The sequence below is a fragment of the Nerophis lumbriciformis genome, linkage group LG11 (genome assembly GCF_033978685.3).
Source record: "Nerophis lumbriciformis linkage group LG11, RoL_Nlum_v2.1, whole genome shotgun sequence".
Taxonomy (NCBI): domain Eukaryota; kingdom Metazoa; phylum Chordata; class Actinopteri; order Syngnathiformes; family Syngnathidae; genus Nerophis; species Nerophis lumbriciformis.
The window spans coordinates 31,357,558-31,377,408 of record NC_084558.2 but is presented as its reverse complement, the minus strand read 5'-3'; the positions used below and the strand labels follow the sequence as shown (position 1 = coordinate 31,377,408).

At 40.5% G+C, this 19,851-nt stretch overlaps 2 protein-coding genes across 2 annotated transcripts in view; one reads left to right on the top strand and one right to left on the bottom strand.

Moving 5' to 3' along the window:
- gatad2b (GATA zinc finger domain containing 2B) overlaps positions 1-7,910 on the bottom strand; it is a 135,022-nt gene extending 127,112 nt beyond the window's left edge. Inside the window, exon 1 of the mRNA XM_061966809.1 lies at positions 7,799-7,910. The gene's annotated coding sequence lies outside the window, so the exon portion shown is untranslated. The remainder of the gene's footprint in view (positions 1-7,798) is intronic.
- A 4,150-nt stretch (positions 7,911-12,060) lies between these two features.
- Positions 12,061-19,851, top strand: part of gnrhr1 (gonadotropin releasing hormone receptor 1) — a 28,236-nt gene continuing 20,445 nt past the window's right edge. The window contains exon 1 of the mRNA XM_061966811.1: positions 12,061-12,273. Coding sequence (XP_061822795.1) covers positions 12,264-12,273 — 10 coding nt within the window. The 5' untranslated portion in view covers positions 12,061-12,263. The remainder of the gene's footprint in view (positions 12,274-19,851) is intronic.

Below are 19,851 nucleotides of genomic sequence, written 5' to 3'. Positions count from 1 at the left end.
AATGCTTAGAGTTTCAAGTAAAATAAATCACATGCAAGGACAGATCAAGTATTATTTCAACACAGGTGATCAAACCATGGTATTAGAAGCTGCCACGTTGTCATTAACTTACCAATGAAAATGTTTAGCGCGGCATCGGTGTGTCCACGACTGGCTAGCATTAGCAGTAATAGCACTGTGTTTTTCACACAGCTTTTGGCTGACAAGTCGTCATCAAATTTCCAAACGATAAATCACCTGACAGAAGTTGGGAACTGTTCACCTCTGTATTTTGAAGTTAGTTTTGTAGTTTGAGGTGACCGCGCGTTCCGTATGCAGACACAGAGAAGGGTGCAGTAATGCTGGCTAGATTCCGTCCACGATTCTGTTGACGCGTAAATCATAGGGCCCTGGATATAGTAACTCCGAGTTATGGCTGACATTTATCACGATCATCGATCATATAATCGCACAGCAAACCATGGCTGATTAAATCGATTACAAAAAAAATTCGATTTGAATTCTGTTGCTTCGATTAATCATTGAGTGATTTATCAATTTTATTAATGCACACATGTTAAAAGTGTAATTTCAATGTTGAGGAAGTGCGCCATTTATTAGAAAAAAAGAATGGAAGTTATGGTAAGCAGAAAAACTGTATCTGTATCAACAAATATCCAAAATTAAGGTATTGGGGTGGGATCAGAAATGCAAAAATGTGGATTGGTGAATACCCACAAAGTACAATTAAAAATATTGACAACAAATTCATGAAATTACAACCTAAAGCATCCATCCCCCCATTTTCTACCGCTTATTCCCTTCGGGGTCGCTGGAGCCTATCTCAGCTACAATCGGGCGGAAGGCGGGGTACACCCTGGACAAGTCGCCACCTCATCGCAGGGCCAACACAGATAGACAGCAATCTTATTTAAAACAATCAGCCACAAACCATTGCAAATTTTTGAAAAAGTTGCAGATAAACCAGACATTTTAGGCCTCAACAATCACAAAACTCTTGAGTAAAAATAACTTTCCAGACTTTTAGCATGCTGACATAACTGCCACCATGTCATCATTGCTATATCACGCAGCCAACTGCGATTGGATGATGTGACAGGATAGTAGTTACAGTTAAAGTACCAATGATTGTCAGACACACACACGAGGTGTGGCGAAATTATTCTCTGCATTTGACCCATCACACTTGAGGTGAGAGGAGCAGTGAGCAGCAGCGGTGGCTGCGCCCGGGAATAATTTTTGGTGATTTAACCCCCAATTCCAACCCTTGATGCTGAGTGCCAAGCAGGGAGGTAATGGGTCCCATTTTTTTTTATAGTCTTTGGTATGACTCGGCCGGGGTTTGAACTCACAACCTACCGATCTCAGGGCGGACACTCTAACCACTAGTCCACTGAGTAGGTTCATTGATAGGTACTGCAAACAAAAGTGCCTTTGTATTTAGTTATAACCAATGAACCAAGATTTTAATTTTACGTTCCTATCAAAAACATGCAGAATTGCACATTTTATTTCACGACAACACTTTAAAAACAAAAAACACCACAGCTGCGATATCTGACTAAAATAAACATATGCTTGATTTTCTGCTGAGGGTGGCATTTATTTGAAAACTACTGAGCCTGAGACTTATCTCATTCCAACTAATGGCGCATTCCATTAGTGATGAATGCGCCAATTGCAATGTTACCATTTATTTTACGCAAACGGCAGAAGATGCAAAGGTCTTGTTCCTGGACTGACAGTCCAAAGAAATGCAACTGGTAACACAAAATACAACCATATTTTTTAAATATATGATACTCGTTAATTCTTTTAATCCTTGAATCCAAATGACAACCAAAAGGTACACGCACACAGTTAGGAAGTGAGTAAGTACTTAGTCTTTCCATTGGATTTGTTGACAACAAAGCCAGAACAATAGACAGCCTGCACACACACGCACGCGCACACACACACACACATTTCAAGGAGGGTAATAAGAGTATCATTCAATGATATACCTGTAAGTGTGGCTCTTTTTTTGCTCATTTAATATCAGTAGAGGCAGTCTTCAGTTTACGATTTTCCGTGTTCCTACCCTTAGTAGGTGCTAACTTAGCTACAATTAAAATATATATACTCTTTTACAGCCTACGTCATCAAGTGTAGGTTAAAAACTAAGTTCAAAAATATAACAATCATCAAAATGACACGTAGTTGTGTATTTGGTTATACGAACTACCTCTGCACTAAGTGAAGTGAATTATATTTATATAGCGCTTTTCTCTAGTAACTCAAAGCGCTTTAAATAGTAAAACCCATTATCTAAATTACATTTAATCCAGTGTGGGTGGCACTGGGAGCAGGTGGCTAAGGTTTCTTGCCCAAGGACACAACGGCAGTGATTAGGATGGCGGAAGCGGGGATTGAACATGGAACCCTGAAGTTGCTGGTACGGCCGCTCTACCAACTGAGCCACGGATAGAACCTTTTATCAAATTCTAACAGACTCATGGCCTTCTGGACTGAAAATACAAAAAGACTAAGAATTTTATTTTTTATCGAATGTAGCTAGGATAGGCTCCAGCCACCCCCACGACCCCGAGAGGGACAAGCGGCCGAAAATGGATGGATAGATCAGATAAGTTATATATTCAGTCTTATTGGAATGCCTGGTACACCAAACTCTGAGTGTATGTCATTATATTACATTTTTTTTCTGTAACCGCAAATGACATAGTTATAGGCATCTAGTGACTTGTATGCCCAACTTCATTACATCCTGTCAGTGATACCACATGGATCTGGAAGTCAGTACTGTGCGGCAAAGTTAATTTCCTAACATTTTCTACCGCTTGTCCCTTTCGTGGTCACACCAATTTATCAAAGTAATTGTTACGATCCTCTGGAGCTTAGTCCTTTTGCATATTTTGAAAAACACCAATTCCTCCATACGTCCGGGACATACATGCATCTATAGACATCGTACTGTGCAAACAGAACCAGAGTACATAAATTCCGACTTGCTTTAAAACTTGACTTACTGTACATCACAGTTTATGAACAGAACTCGAGGCCACCTGTAGTTGATTTTAATACATACTGCCACCTAATGAAGAACCCATTTGAAATATGTAATTGTTTAGAACCAGCATGTATGCGTATATATGGGGTTAATGCACACAAATCCAGATTAGCCCGCTCAGGTACAACATTCAGGAAAGATGGAGTAGAGCTGAAGACACATTTTCCAGTATTGACCGTGCGAGCAATCTGTACTGCTGACCAATAAAAGGAAGAAGTAGCAGTATGTTGCCAACAATGGATTGTTTACTAAAGCGTTTTCATACATGATGCATACTTCTGTCATAAGGTTGCGTCAACAGAGAGCAGAGATCAATATTCATGGCAATCTGCACGCTCAATTTTCCACCTTGAAACATTCGAACATTTCCAGGAAAAGACTAATAGGGCTGCACTCTGAATATAAACACGGAAACAGACTACATGCATGCAAGCATAACTCAAGACCTAAACCCAATTGCATACTTGTAGAGAAATCCTCAAGTGAGAAGGACGGACGACGGACGGAAGGAAAGAAGGAAGGAAGGAAGGAAGTTCCTTTGTAGAGGTGGGGATCTTTGGGTACTTCACGATTCGATTACAATTCAGGGGCTCCGATTTGATTATAAATCGATTATTTATACATCTATAATTATTATATATCATTATTATATTGTATATTGTTAATATAGCGTCAATTCTGATGTATTCAAATGTAATACAGTTAATTATTACAAAGGCATACTGACGTATGCCGTGTTGCTTCATTTCCAGTTTTTGGACTAGTGTGTGCGTGCACACGCGCGTGCGCACACACACACACACACACACACACACACACACACTCACACACACACACTCACACACACACACACACACACACACACACACACAGAATATATAAAAGACTAGATACATGAGAACAGTAGTAGCCTGATGAGTGAAAAAATAAATAAAAGACTCTAATTGGCAAGCAGGCATCCTTGATTGAATTTTTGTGCATTCTAAAACCACAGAATGTTCAGACACTTTGGCCCCTGTTGCCTTAAACTTGCGGGTCAAATATGCGCGTGGTCAATCTGCTCATTCATATCTATGGCTGACAGATGTGTGACCTTACTGTGTGGATATTATTGTCTCTCCTGATTTATTAATTAACTTACTAATTTCCTCTTCTCAGCTGGTTTCTCTTTGCTGTGACACGGTTCCTGTTAGCATTCTGCTTAAGTGTACAAAGCATTTATTATTTTCTTGATTCACTACTTTAGACTCAAACTATCTTAACTTGTCCTCTCCTCTTGCCTCCTCCGCGTGACGCTACTACTAATAACGTATCGGAGCGGATGCAGGTTCGAAGCAAAGAAAGCCCGACAGGAGGGTTTTTTCGAAGGAATTGTCAGACGGAGAATCATGGAAACAAAACTTTTGAATGTCTTGGAATTCATTCATAAGGAGCTCTGTGTATTGATGAAAGGACTTCCAAATCCGAAGGAAAAGACTGTTCATGCACCGACTGGTACTGTTCCAGATGAAGTTTGCTATTGTTCTGGACCATCTTCTTTCCAGTTGTGTGGAATACGGAGTTATTGTAAATCAGTTTGGAGAGCACAAATGCAGCGTGTATGTAGCAATTTAACAGGATCGGATTAAGATGTTTCCATACTTTATAGGATGCTTATTTAGAGTCAAACTATTTGATAAATCTGACTAATTCAGGGCATGGACTGAATGTCCATACAAAGTCTCTAATGCGACTATTGGTCATACACCATGTGTCTCCCGTACACGGGGGGGGGGACTTAATTATTTTTAGCACTCATTAACGTATCGCTTTTCCGGTTTTTCTATGACATCAGAACAAGCATTTGCGGCTCCTTACAAGTAAACAGCCTAGCTCTGATATACATGATGTATAGAGATCTGTTTTCAATCGCACAATCCAGGCGTGTTAGTCCGACTTTTCAAAAACGAGCCGTTAAACCTTTTCCATGGGTGTAGGATCCTAATTAGGACCTGAACTTTTTGAGAAAAATTTAGTGCATGGACATGTACTGAATGGAAAATCCTTGCATTGACATTTAACTTTGCTAACAAACAGAACACTGGGCTTCAAACTTTTGATTTACATAACTGAGATATTTCTCAAAGCATCCCTTTAAAAGGGGTCATATTATGATTTTTTTTTCTACATTTAATACACTTCCTTCATAACATGTAATGGTGGTTCCTTGGTTAAATTGTTGCATATATTATGTTTTACAGACCGTTTTCAAACCGCTCTCTGACTGTCTCTTCAGAATGCGCTGTTTTGTGGGCGGTCTTGTTTATGTGGCTCCGGTTTAACAGTGTCTTCTCCCAGTCATCTCTGTTGTAGTTTTATAGCGCTTTCTTATTGAGTCTACTGACGAATAAAAGTTTGAACTATATGCTATTTTGTATTAAAAAATTGGTGACAGAGGAGGATACATTTGCATTTACGAGACAGTCTGCTGCTTCACAACAAGAGGATCACAAAGAAAAAGGAGCTTATTTACTACAATGCGGACTACAATGGCGCAATCGCGCAAAGCACTTTGGGTAGATTTATACGGACAATCCGCTGACGTCACAGGTGTGATAACGTCACAAGACAGCAAATTCAAAACAGCCACTTTAGATTAAGTATTAAGGAACGCAAGATTGTTTTACAAATATCACAGCAATGCCTCCAAAGTTTGATTTAAAATTTTCGGTGTTTCTGTAGCATGTTTACTTTGATGCAATCAGTAGTCATTTGTTCAACTTATTTGGCTATGCTAGTAGTGTTCCTCAAGGTTCCATTTAGGGATGCAACGACATAAATATAAATATAAATATATATATATATATATATATATATATATATATAATATCACGGTTATTGTTACCAAAATTATCATTGTTGTTATCGCAGTACTGTTGAATGTGCTCAAGAAATACTTATGAACACACTGAAATATTTTAACAAAGTTTATTTTTTAATATACTGTAAGTACACAATATCCGAGTTCACTTTCTGTTTAAAACTGTCTGTTTCAACTCAGCACTGTCGATCATTCTGTGTCAAGACCGCACATCCTTTATGTCCAATGTGTTTACTTTATCTTAGTTGTTTAGACAGTAACATGTTTATACAAGTTTAGATTGGGGTATGACATTTATTAATGGCGAATATGTCTCGTTTTCATGTTAGCATTTAAGCTATCTAGCAAACCAACGCTAGTTGGTCCATAATTTTATCAACATGTGGTTATCAATCACGGTTTTTCGATTATACGGTAATACCAACCGCCTGGAGTTTTACAGCAGTTATCGTTGTTGCCGTTTATTGCTACATCTCAAATAATAAAAAGATGAAAAGCCTAATGTAACAATAGTTAGACATACCTAGGTCTTTTTAACAAGAGAGTCACACTGGTTAGTTCAAGTCGTCAGAAACATACACGTCAGCCCTCTCGTTTTCCACGGGAAATTCACATATTTTGCTATTCTTTCCTGGCGCCCTACCGTTATTTTTCACTTTTCCTTCATTGTTAGTATTAATTTTAAACACTCTCCAGTAATGCCAGAGCAGCAGAGCTTCCGGCCCATTTGGCAACACTCTGCAAACATCAGCGTAACCCATCTTGTAGTTAATAATTCCCTTAATATTGATGTCAAACGGTGTAAAAACCTGTCCTAAAGACAATGCCAGACTTTGTGTAGAAGCTACTGGGGGGCTGCCAGGGGACTCTGGGCTGGAAATAGGAAGAGGAAAGACTCCAATTGAGAATACTACAGTTCATTCACTCTCCAACAGCAGGAACCTTTCATTCATGCCGAACCACTATCACGGTGAGAGTTTATCAAGTCCTGGTTGCGTCTTCTCCAGGGCCAAAAGGTTGTGGGACTGCTATGACAATTTGAAAAGGGGAGCCCCGGTTGTAAAACAGCAAAACAATGGCAAGTTTCTTGCCTTGAAGAATCAGCTTTGGCAGACGGCAACAGAAACACCCAGCATGTATGTTTCTTAAAAAGTTAGATATATATTTACAGTGACTGTTATGTTGCAAACATTAGATGAATGCCATAAAGTGCACAATAATTTAAGTAATTTAAGACAGCAAACAAATGAGCAGCCCAGGATGAAGCCTGGCTTGCAGTGTGATGTTGGTAGTCAGGCAGCCATTTAGGTGCATATGAGCCCAGTTGAGTCTTTACGTAAATGGCTGATGCATTTCCAATTTTTTTTTCCTCCTTCCTAATTGCTGAGAGCCATCAGCAGCCGCCGGCCTCCCCCCAGCGCCTTTAATCCCCCACTTGAAGCCGCTTTGCCTAAATAAAAGCACCCTGACATCTTGAAACGAGCATTTACGTTTGTAGTGTTTGCGGTATCCAGCCTGGACCCCCGAGACTGACATCTAACAATGAGGCGGACTGGAGGCATTCCGCTGCCATCACAATGCAATCACCATCCGCCAAAACACAAGCAAACACCCGCCAAACGGTTCATTAAGACGGCACCGACGACATTTGACTGTATGTTAGCGGTGTGAGACGACGGCCGCCGTGCATCAGTGTCAAGCCGTATCAATTAAAAGCAAAGCAGCTCCATTGTCTGTCAGTATAAGCGCCGGTAGGACGTAACGTGACATGGCGTAACAACAAGCCGTCTTTCCGCCACACCAATCCCGCCGTTGTCGTTTCAAAAAACACACCCAGCGCTCCAAGGCCGCGTTCGCATCCTCGGACTCACCTGTGTCTTGCTTTCGCCTCAGTGTGTGCCGTCTCCGGGTTCACGGTCCGGTCTTGAAGCGCTGCTGCGAATCCTCACCACCAGTCCCCGGCACCGGCAGGCGGCACTGAGGAGATGATTGGGCCTCGCAGACCATCTCTCCCTGGGTGCATCCCGACAAGCTGCTCATTGGCCAGCCGGTCACGCCGTGGGACCCAGACAGGCGCCGGATTGGTCACTATTCCGTCAAGAGGACTCTGATTGGTTGCTTTGTGAACGTCAATGGCGGCTTTTAGGCTTTCTGATTGGTTGTTGGTTTCCGCCACGGAGTCGACAAGGCAGCTGATTGGCTCATAGTAATGTTGTTGTCTGAGTCTGAACAGAGAGCCATGTTAATTTAAGCAATGACAAAATTTACGGCCGTAACCGGATTTATATTTTGGGCATTTTTCGCACTTAAATTACCATTTTACTGCACATCTTTTGCAATTTATTTATTATGATATTGCTCAATGTTAAAAAAACGTGTCGCTGTTGACTGAAGTTCGTTCATTTAAATGCGAAACCGTTGTTAGCTAAACAAAGCATTATGATAACGACTTAACCTTGACAGCTAGCATCTTCTTGACAACGTCTTTCGCATCTTTCCATATCGAAACATGCAGACTGAATTATCTTTATTCAACGTTGCCAACTAAATGTGTACCCAACAAGATGCCAGTGGACTTTCTGACCTACTTTGCGTATTAAACATTTAAATTATTTAGAACAAATTCCACGTTCGGTACACCCTAATTTGTCTTCCACGGCTTCTTTATGTACGGCAACTGTAAACGATCATTTCGATAATAATTCCCTTATTGTTCATTAACTACATGTTCATTGTGAACTTACATGAGGCTTTGAGGGGGTCGCACTTTTTTCCAATGTGTTGTATCCACCAACATCAAGCATTACCGAGGACTATTTATTATAAATAAAGTCATCCAAAAAGAACATGATTTTTGGTATCCTCATTTAGAGGCCAGGCAATGAATGCGTTAAAAGTAACGAGGATACACTCACACGAGAAGGTAGCGCCATCTCGTGGCCACTTACATTTTTACAGCCCTTTCTCCCCCTGGGGCCTGCATTCTGCAGGGGCCATTTTGATATTTTGGGAAAGCTAGTCAATATGCAAATAAGTTATATTTAATTAACCCAAAAATGAGCAGTGGTTACACTTTGAATATGTTTGAAAATGTCCCTTTTCAGCTTTTTGCTGGCCCAGAACTCGTTTTGTCCAGTGATTTCGGTGAGGTTGTCATGTGACAGTCACGTGACTATCCCAGGAAATGGTTTCTCCAAAATGGCAGTGTGTCAGGTAAACTGTCTATTTCCCAAAAATGTTTTAAATTATGATTTATTAAAATGTGGAGCATTTTTTATATGTTTCGTTTAAAAAAAAAAAAAGCACACACAAAAAAGACATTACTTATGTTTAAAGGAAAAACTTTGTGTAAGTTGCATTATCATTATTAATGTTAACATTAACATTTAAATTTCATTTGTACTCTTTTTTGTTGTTTTTTTGTTTCATTTTATTCATTGGGGACAACAATGCTGAAAACATTTACTATGACACCTGGCATGAAAACCAGAAAACTCACTCAAAATCATGTCTAATTCTGACTTTTTCCCTGACGAAAGTGACGTTATTTTTATTTACCTACATTCATTGTATCACTTATGGTTTTATTAATTTTTTTGGCATTTTCCCTTTTTTTAACTCACTGTTTTTCTACAGGTTGCGGAGGAGACCCTGCCCCAAGTGGAGGAGTTAAAGTACCTCGGAGTCTTGTTCACGAGTGAGGGAAGAGTGGATCGTGATATCGACAGGTGGATCGGTGCGGCGTCTTCAGTAATGCGGACGGTGTATTGATCTGTTGTGGTGAAGAAGGAGCTGAGCCGGAAGGCAAAGCTCTCAATTTACCGGTCGATCTACATTCCCATCCTCACCTATGGTCATGAGCTTTGGGTTATGACCGAAAGGACAAGATCACGGGTACAAGCGGCTGAAATGAGGTTCCTCCGCCGGGTGGCGGGGCTCTCCCTTAGAGGTAGGGTGACAAGCTCTGCCATCCGGGGGGAGCTCAAAGTAAAGCCGCTGCTCCTCCACATCGAGAGGAGCCAGATGAGGTGGTTCGGGCATCTGGTCAGGATGCCACCCGAACGCCTCCCTAGGGAGGTGTTTAGGGCACGTCCGACCGGTAGGAGGCCACGGGGAAGACCCCCAGGACACGTTGGGAAGACTATGTCTCCCGGCTGGCCTGGGAACGCCTCGGGATCTCCAGGGAAGAGCTGGACAAAGTGGCTGGGGAGAGGGAAGTGTGGGCTTCCCTGCTTAGGCTGCTGCCCCCGCGACCCGACCTCGGATAAGCGGGAAAGATGGATGGATGGATGGGTGGGTGGATGGATGTTTTTCTGTAACCATGGGATTAATTCTCCAAGTGAAACTAAGAAGGTCTATTATCCTATGGGGAAAAAAACTAATAAAAATGAATACAAAAAAATACAATAACAAATCATAATACAACATTAAAAAGCTATTTAAAAAAGAAAATGATAAATAAAATGATACCAAAAAAAGAAAAAATAACAAAATTGTATAAAAACAATTAAAAGGAAAAATAATAATACTAAAATGAAATATATTACAAATGAAAATATTGACATCATTTAATATGATGTCTAATATTATATAAAATAAAATACCAAAAATTAATAACAAAAATGAATGCAAATGCAATTAAATTTATCCATCCATCCATCCATTTTCTTCCGCTTGTCCTTTACAGGGTCGCGGGGGGTGCTGGAGTCTATCTCAGCTGCATTCAGGCGGAAGGCGGGGTACACCCTGGACAAGTCGCCACCTCATCCCAGGGCCAACACAGATAGACAGACAACATCCACACTCACATTCACACACTAGGACCAATTTAGTGTTGCCAATCAACCTATCCCCAGGTGCATGTCTTTGGAGGTGGGAGGAAGCCGGAGTACCCGGAGGGAACCCACGCAGTTAAAATAAAAAATAAAAAAAATTCAAAATAATACACACAAATAGTATAACAATCATCAACAACCAACATAAACTGATAACAATGTAAAAGGTTTAGATAGTAAATGGGTTATACTTGTATAGTGCTTTTCTACCTTCAAGGTACTCAAAGCGCTTTGACAGTATTTCCACATTCACCCATTCACACACACATTCACACACTGATGGCGGGAGCTGCCATGCAAGGCGCTAACCAGCAGCCATCAGGAGCAAGGGGTGAAGTGTCTTGCCCAAGGACACAACGAACCTGACTAGGATGGTAGAAGGTGGGGATTGAACCCCAGTAACCAGCAACCCTCCGATTGCTGGCACGGCCACTCTACCAACTTCGCCACGCCGTCTTTCCTCCCTCTTTGTCTGCTTTAATTTGTAGTTCAAGTATTCATTACATTCATGTGTTGCTGCATTTGAAGCAATTGTAATGTTGATAATAGAGGTAAATATTATTAATTATGTGAATGTGAGTGTGAATGTTGTCTGTTTATCTGTGTTGGCCCTGTGATGAGGTGGCGACTTGTCCAGGGTGTACTCCGCCTTCCGCCCGAATGCAGCTGAGTTAGGCTCCAGCACCCCCCGCAACCCCGAAAGGGACAAGCGGTAGAAAATGGATAGATATTTTTGGGTAAGTATTTTCATTGGTATTTTTACTGCTCCATTTGTAGTGCAATGCAGTTTATTGTCTTATATGTGTTATTACTATCGACTTCACCAACTGGTTCTTTGAAAAAAAAAAATAATAATAATTTAATGTCATATTTGTATGCATCGTATTTTCTGATGTATTTCTGTTGTTGTTTTTTGTTTTTGGTGTCTCTCTCTCTTATCCCGCTCTTCTCCCTTGCAATTTCCCTTTGGTCTTTTTTCCCTCTTCTTTCTATCCCCCTGCGCCAAACATGCAATGCATCAATTTAATTAAGTCAAATACATATAAGGCAACAAGTGAATATGAACCATATGATTTGCCTGCGTGGCTGGACAGGACATGATTAAAAACAAATCATAATACAAAAAATAATATTAGCAAACACAAAATAATAAATACAAAAAGAAAGGATGGAGTCAGCAGGAATATTCCTGGAAATTCCCCAGAACGTCTCTGTGTCACCCTCTGCAGCAGCCATGACGTCAGCCAGTCAATTAACCAACCAGCGCGCAGCATGTTCCCCTCCGTCTTGTATTAGCGAGGAGGAGACTGCGCGCGTGCCCGCAGGCGCGCTGACGAGGCTCACCATGGAGGAGAGGATAAAACCATCAAATCATTAAAACATCCAATTCATCGTCGCGATGGAGGATTTATGAGGATTATCGCGAGACTACCGAAAGATAAGACAAAGTGATGCTTCAGATGCCTTAAAGGTTTCCACTTGACCAACTCACAAGTCCAAGATGACGACAGGTAAGATGAAAGAAGCGTTTTAATGGCGATGTATTAATGTACAAATCATGCTCTTTTTTTAAATTCTACGACCTCGAACTGACATGTAATGAAGCGGAGAATGTGTGTCTCCTGCTAAAAACAACATATATATATATCATCCTTTATTGCACACTTATGCTTATGCTGTAAGAACATGTTCATACATGTTCTTACATTAATGCATCCATAAATTAGTGTTCTTTGGCGCATTACCACCAACTTACAACCACCAGCAGAGGGCGCTACTGCGTCTACTGCAGGATATGCACTTTTTAGTACCCATCCCATACTCAGTACATGTTGTGTTGCTGATACCAATACTTTTTTACCTAACATGTGCAATGATTTTTACCTTTTCATTCGTGGATCATAAATGTAATCAGATTACAACACAGAGAAAAGGTTTAAAGCAGAAAAACATGTTTTATTCATTATTTGTATGGACAATATGAACATCCAGCCATCCATGCATTTCCTACCGCTTGTCCCTTTTGGGGTTTGCGGGGGGTGCTAGAGCCTATCTCAGCTGCATTCAGGCGGAAGGCGGGGTACACCCGGGACAAGTCGCCACCTCATCACAGGGCACAATATGAACAATATCAACAAAATAATGCAAGTATTTCCTTGAGATCGGTAGGTTGTGAGTTCAAACCCTGGCCGAGTCATACCAAAGACTATAAAAATGGGACCCATTACCTCCCTGCTTGGCACTCAGCATCAAGGGTTGGAATTGGAAGCCAACCGCGTAACATAAACATGTATTTGCATGATTATCAATGAAGGTTCAGGTCTAAACCTGAAGCTGCTAAAACATCTCAACAATGTATTTTTTGGTTTCTGCATGTCAAACAGAATTCAATTTAGGCGACATGCTTTGTTATTTTCTTTAGTCTCTGACTTAGACCCCCACTGCTAAAGGATTTATTTGCTACTAATTCCACTTTAATTCAACTTGTAGGCTCACAAATCCTCAGCAACACACCAGTATTTTATAAAGTGCTGTCCAACGTGTGGCACAAGGGCTCCTTTTTTAAATAACATATTGTATACATATAATCACGTTTAATCAAACATATATTAACGTTGTTGCCCTAGGGTAAACTGGGTAACACATGGCACACTGACAAAACTTAACCTATTGTTACTATAACAATGTACAAGGTTAATGTAGCTGGCTTCTCTTTCTTCTCCTCCATTCATCTGCTTTCTTTTGTGTCTCTAGTTATCATTACATATATGTATTGTTGCATTTGAACAACTGTATTGTTGATAATAGAGGTAAATTGTTGGTATTGTTCATTATCAATAGCGCTATTTCTATTGGTATTTGTACTGCTCCATTTGTAGTGTAATAATGCTCATGGTCATTTCTGTATTATTATTTATTTCACTAACTGCTTCTCTGCTATCACTTTTACCATCATATTTGTACATATCATATTTGCTGGTGTTGCTCTATTGTTGTTGTTGCTGTTGTTGTTTTTGTCTCTATGTCTTATCCCCCTCTTGTCCCCACAATTTCCCCCTCTGTCTTCCTTTTTTTCTCTTTCTATCCTCTCCTGCTCCGGCCCGGCTGCACCAAATAATAATATAAATACATTTAATAAAGTCAAATACAAATAAGGCAACAAGAGAAGTATCCTACACTAAAATAAAATTGTACAGCCGATATGGGCATCTACATTCAACAATATGATTTGCCTGAGAAGCTGGACAGGACAAAAAAAACATATTGTAAAAATATAATTAATTCATTATTAATTCATATCTGTCTCTCCAGGCTCTTTGTGATTGTCGAGGCCTAAAATGCCCGAATTTCATCTTTTTCAGTGAGGTTTTGAGGCAATATTTTATGTAATTCAATATTTAATCAACTGGTGAGTTTGTTGCAAGTGCTCCTCGAAACCGGACCTCAAAGAGCACAACAACAATTGTAAAACAAATACTGTATTGATGTTTTACTTGTTTTATACCACACAGACTTAAAAATAGACATTAGATGGCACTAAAAGCACATACTCTGAGCTCATTGTCAAATTGCTGTCCTGTTTAAATTAATTATAATAATAGTAATGATTAAATATGATTATAAAAAGAAACATCAGCAAAGTCTGCTTTCTTGTCTCCGATGTCTGCTTTGTCTTTCAGACCTTTTCTGTCGTTCAGACTCTCCTCGCGTTAAATCAAATCAAATCAAATCAACTTTATTTATAGAGCACATTTAAAATTTACCACAGGGGTAGCCAAAGTGCTGTACAATGAACAGGTTAAAAGATAAAACGAGTACCGAGCAAACACAACACAACACAAACAGAACACGATAAAAAAATAAATAATTAAAATAGAATTAATAAAAACATAAAAACATAAAAACAGGATCACAGCAGGTGTATTATGGGGCGCCATTGCAGGATGGATATCACTCAGTGTTAAAAGCCATGGAATAAAAGTATGTTTTTAAGAGAGATTTAAAAACAGGAAGAGAGGAGGCTTGTCTAACACTCAGGGGTAGGTCGTTCCAGAGCTTGGGAGCAGCAACGGCGAAAGCTCTGTCACCTCTAAGCTTCAGCCTTGTGTCAGGGACCGTCAACAGCAGCTGATCGGCTGATCTTAAGGATCGGGTGGGGCAGTAAGGCTGAAGGAGGTCGGAGAGATAGGTTGGCGCGAGGTTGTTTAGACATTTAAAAACAAATAAAAGGAGTTTAAAATGTATTCGGTAACGCACAGGGAGCCAGTGAAGGGACGCTAAAATAGGGGTGATGTGCTCACGTCTGCGGGTCTGTGTTAGCAGACGAGCAGCAGAGTTCTGCACGAGCTGCAGGCGGGCGAGGGAGGCCTGGCTAATGCCAACATACAGGGCATTGCAGTAGTCAAGACGAGTCGAGATAAAAGCGTGGATTAATTTCTCAAGATCATGTCTTGATAGAAGCGGTTTCACTTTCGCTATTTGGCGTAATTGATAAAAGCTTTTTTGAACGACGCTGCTGATTTGTTTTTCGAATTTAAAATCTGAGTCAAACTTTAATGTTAAGAACATTTGTATATTGTTGAGAGCGATCTATGGTGCTAATTTTTTTTGGTTAATTTGTGTCGATGAGAGGTTAATAAGGGGTTAAATGATAATCTGTTCTTGATTGCCTTACCTTAGAGCAGTGGTTCTCCAGCCTTTTCACCAGGTACCACCATAATGACCAACATTAAAATACAGTAGCATAGTAGCAGAGGTGTGGATTCGAGTCACATGACTTGGACTCGAGTCAGACTCGAGTCATGAATTTGATGACTTTAGACTCGACTTGACAAAATGTAAAGAGACTTGCAACTCGACTTAGACTTTAACATCAATGACTTGTGACTTCACTTGGACTTGAGCCTTTTGACTTGACATGACTTGACATGACTTGCTACTTTCCCCAAAATCCAACGCTTAAAAAGTTATTTGGGAGCGCTCCGTATTTTTCATTTTCTTCGTCTGTGTCTCTCAGCGTGTTGTTCCTGTCAGCTGGTGTGCTGTCAGTACAACAGCCAATCAAATTAGATCTACGTTGTTTTCATCACGCAGCATTCATCCAATCAAATTGCAGTACAACCACCGAACAAGTTGTCAAACAACGCAACAATTATGCCAAAGTTGGTTTCGTTCGGGTATAAAAACTACGACTTGGTTAACAAAAAACGAATTGCCGTATGGAAATCACGCAGTTCGAATATTACAGACGGAGACGCAACAATGTTCAACATTTGAAGTTGCACAAAGAAGGGTAAGTTTTGAATGTAAGATAACGTTTATTGGCTAAGTTACGTGACTTGTATTTGCTGTGTAGTTAAATCAGTGAGGCTGCAAACTCACTGCTAACGTTATAACCATAGACATCTTATAAGTAGACGCAGCATGGAGCGCTACTGCCTACTGGCGCAGACGAGGCGCGGGGCCGCCATCTTGGAGTGGTGATCCGCTCCACTCAGTGCAATTCATTTGGCAGGAACAATGAACTGTCAGCGCATTTAATTCATTTTACCTCACTGAATACCACTGATTTTCACCCCCCCTTTTTTGTCATACGTGTAGCTATGATAACAGACACATGTTTTGGCGTGTTTTAGTATTCATAGTTTGCTTAACAGTAATATAATATTCTTATATGCTATAAGTGACCAGACGTCCGAGATCAAAACTGGGATTATAATCCTAGAGAAGGGGAAAAAACGGTAAACTATTTTTAAGTTGAAGAAACAATATGATTAGGTTATATATACATGCGTATATCCTACATAAACAATGTATGAATACATTAGATATCTATATATCTTAGGGACCTATAGACTGTATCTCTGTTGCTGCAGCAGCAGAGAGTTTATTCTGTCTTGACACTTTGTATTGATATTTTCTATTACATTCTTCCCTTAAATGATAATATTTGCAGTGATTGTTTTATATGTATTATTTTATGTAAGTCGCTTTGGATAAAAGCGTCTGCCAAATACTTAAACATAAACACATATAAACACCTGAAAGTCTTCATATCAGCTAAAACCACCAATCTGTTTCACTGGATTCAGAATAAAACCAAATTCTGTTTTACCCAACAATGTTAGTATTTGAATATTGTTAATTGAAGACTTATTCCTGGTTACAATTATACTGTTAAGAAAGTATTGTCTTATACTTTGCCTAAAATGAGAATGCATCATAATCAGTGGCGGCTGGTGAATTTTGTTTTAGGTGGGGCTGAAAGTTTGTAAACCAAACCCCTGTAGGGGCGTCATCCTCCCCCAGAAGATTTATTTGTGATTTTCACATACAAATATTGAAGATCTTTGATCCTTCTCAACTCTGTGGTAATATTATTTTCATAAGATACAACCAATAGTACGTTAATGTTAAATCTTACTTGTGAAAAGTAATCCCCCGATTCCTATTTTCAACAGTCCGCTCATTTGAGCAGGAAAACGCTGAACACCAGCCCGGCATCTTTGTTTTCTACCTGTCAACTGTCAGTTTAGGCTGCTCGCCGGCTCCTCATCACCACTTCAAGATGGCGGCCAAATTGCTCACGTCACAGCAACCTGCGTCTACTTATAAGATGTCTATGGTTACAACGTCATTGCAAACACGGCAATCTGTTGCGTCCACTGCAGTTTGCTACCTTATTCATACTTTTTGTCAAGTGATTTTTTTTTTAAGCAGGGTTTCATGAGGTACCTACACATAACGTTATGTTAGACAATGTATCACACACAGTAACGCAACGTTAGTCAATGTATCACACACAGTAACGTAACGTTAGTCAATGTATCACACACAGTAACATTACGTTAGTCAATGTATCACACACAGTAACATTACGTTAGTCAATGTATCACACACAGTAACGTAAAGTTAGACGGTGGTCAGCAGCACCGCGTATTTTAGCCACCTACAAAAAGACAAACATAGTCAAATAAAGGTCAGTTAAAATGTATACTATATTAAGAATATGTGTACATATTGCATAGGGTCCTGACATCTAAAAAGTACAACTCTGTTCATTGTTATGTTCATATATTTGTTATGTTTTTCATGTGTACGCACACATAAACACACATACAGTATGAGATGAGATCAATGAGATAAGGTAAGAACAGGATAGAAACTGCTGTGGAACTAGTTACAATGCAATATGCCATTGAAATACAATGTTAACACTTTTGTGCAAATAAGTACAGTTGCACTTGTTTTTTTCAAATGTGTTTATTCTGTAAAGGAATGAGTTACATGTTTAAAATGACTGGTTAATAGTGCTATTTTGAAGTGCAATGTCAGCACTATCTTTTTCCCTGCAATTTCAAATGCACTTGTTTTAATAAATAAATACAGCATTTTAAAAGCATACACAATCTGTGTAAATATATTAGTCTGTGGTTAAACGACTTGAAAGGAGTCGAAACTCAAAATGCAGGACTTGGGACTTGACTTGAGACTTTCCAGTCTTGACTTTGGACTTGACTCGGACTTGCTCTGTCTTGACTCGGGACTTGACTCGGACTTGAGGGCAAAGACTTGAGACGTACTTGTGACTTGCAAAGCAATGACTTGGTCCCACCTCTGCATAGTAGTCCTAAGTATTCATTAAAAACAAAAAAGAGGTTTTATTTAACAAGTATATTTAATATTTTTGGCCACTGTAACGTTACATGTAGTTTGAACAGTAACACTGTGTTTAGATATACTGTAGTAAAATACAACTGATTAAGCACCGTTGATGGTTACCTAAAACGGTTCTTTTTTGGTCAGTGATCAGGTCAAGGCATACTCCAGTGCAAAGATGAGTGAGGACACTCCGACTGCTTTGTTCGCTGGCACTTCAAAATAAACCCAGACGTTACTTAAGATAAAACTCATAGAAAGTTTTGAACAAATAAATGACTAAGAATAAGTATTCTCGTAAAAAACAAAATGCTCCTGATTATGAAATTGCATTTGTGTCGAAATATTAGGCTCTTTCTTTAAAGGTAATTTAAAATTATACGCGCAAGAAATTTACTGCAATTAATCAGTATACAAAAGTGTGATTAATCTGATCACAAAAAAAATAATTGTTTATTGCACTAATATTTAAATAAATACATGTAAAATAGGAAGTGAGGACACCAGGGTGTTGCTTAATCTTTACATACTACATTGCCCTCAAGGCTTAGCGCTGTAGAGAGGAACCGGTTGCATGTTGCTGTTTCTGCTCCGTCTACTAGAGATGCGCGGATAGGCAATTATTTCATCCGCAACCGCATCAGAAAGTCGTCAACCATCCGCCATCCACCCGTTTCTAACATTTAATCAGAACCGCACCCCCCCGCACCCGCCCGTTGTTATATATCTAATATAGACGATGCAAGGCATTAGTGAGGTTATAAAGCTTTTGCCTGTTAAAGAAAGGAGACTGATCCAATGCAGCACAGACATTCGCGTGCCACGCTGTCACGGCCCAGACGCACACCAGTGCGCAATCATATGGGAGCCGCGCTGAGCGCACCTCCAAGCGCGTCTCTCTGCCGGCAACGGCCGGGTATGGGCCCCACCCCTTTCGTGAGCGCACTGCGCGCGGAGTGACCCCTGTTACGCGCCCCCGGCAACAGGGGTGGCGGGCAGGTAAGCTGCGCGGGCGGAGCGCGCGGAGTGACCCCTGTTACGAGCCCCCGGCCACGGGGGTGGCGGGCAGGTAAGCTGCTTACCTGCTGCGCGTGACGCCGGCCGCGGCGAAGGCGGACGAGGCGGGGTGTCGGTGCGGTGGGCGCGGTGGTGACCCTGGACGTGCGTCGGGCCCTTCTCGCGGATCGCCTCAGCTACGGCTCCCAGTGGGGCCCTCTCGGGGGAAGGGGCCTCGGTCCCGGACCCCGGCAAGGCGTCCCTTCTCCGCTCCGTAAAAGTGTCCATCTCTTCTTTTTTTTTTCTTCTGTTGTGGCATATGCAGCAGGTGCCTGCTCGTTTCTCGTATGTGGGTAACAACATTTAACTATGTATATATATTTCCGAATTGGTTTAACTGCCACCCGCCTGAATCTATTTAAAATCTAATTTTT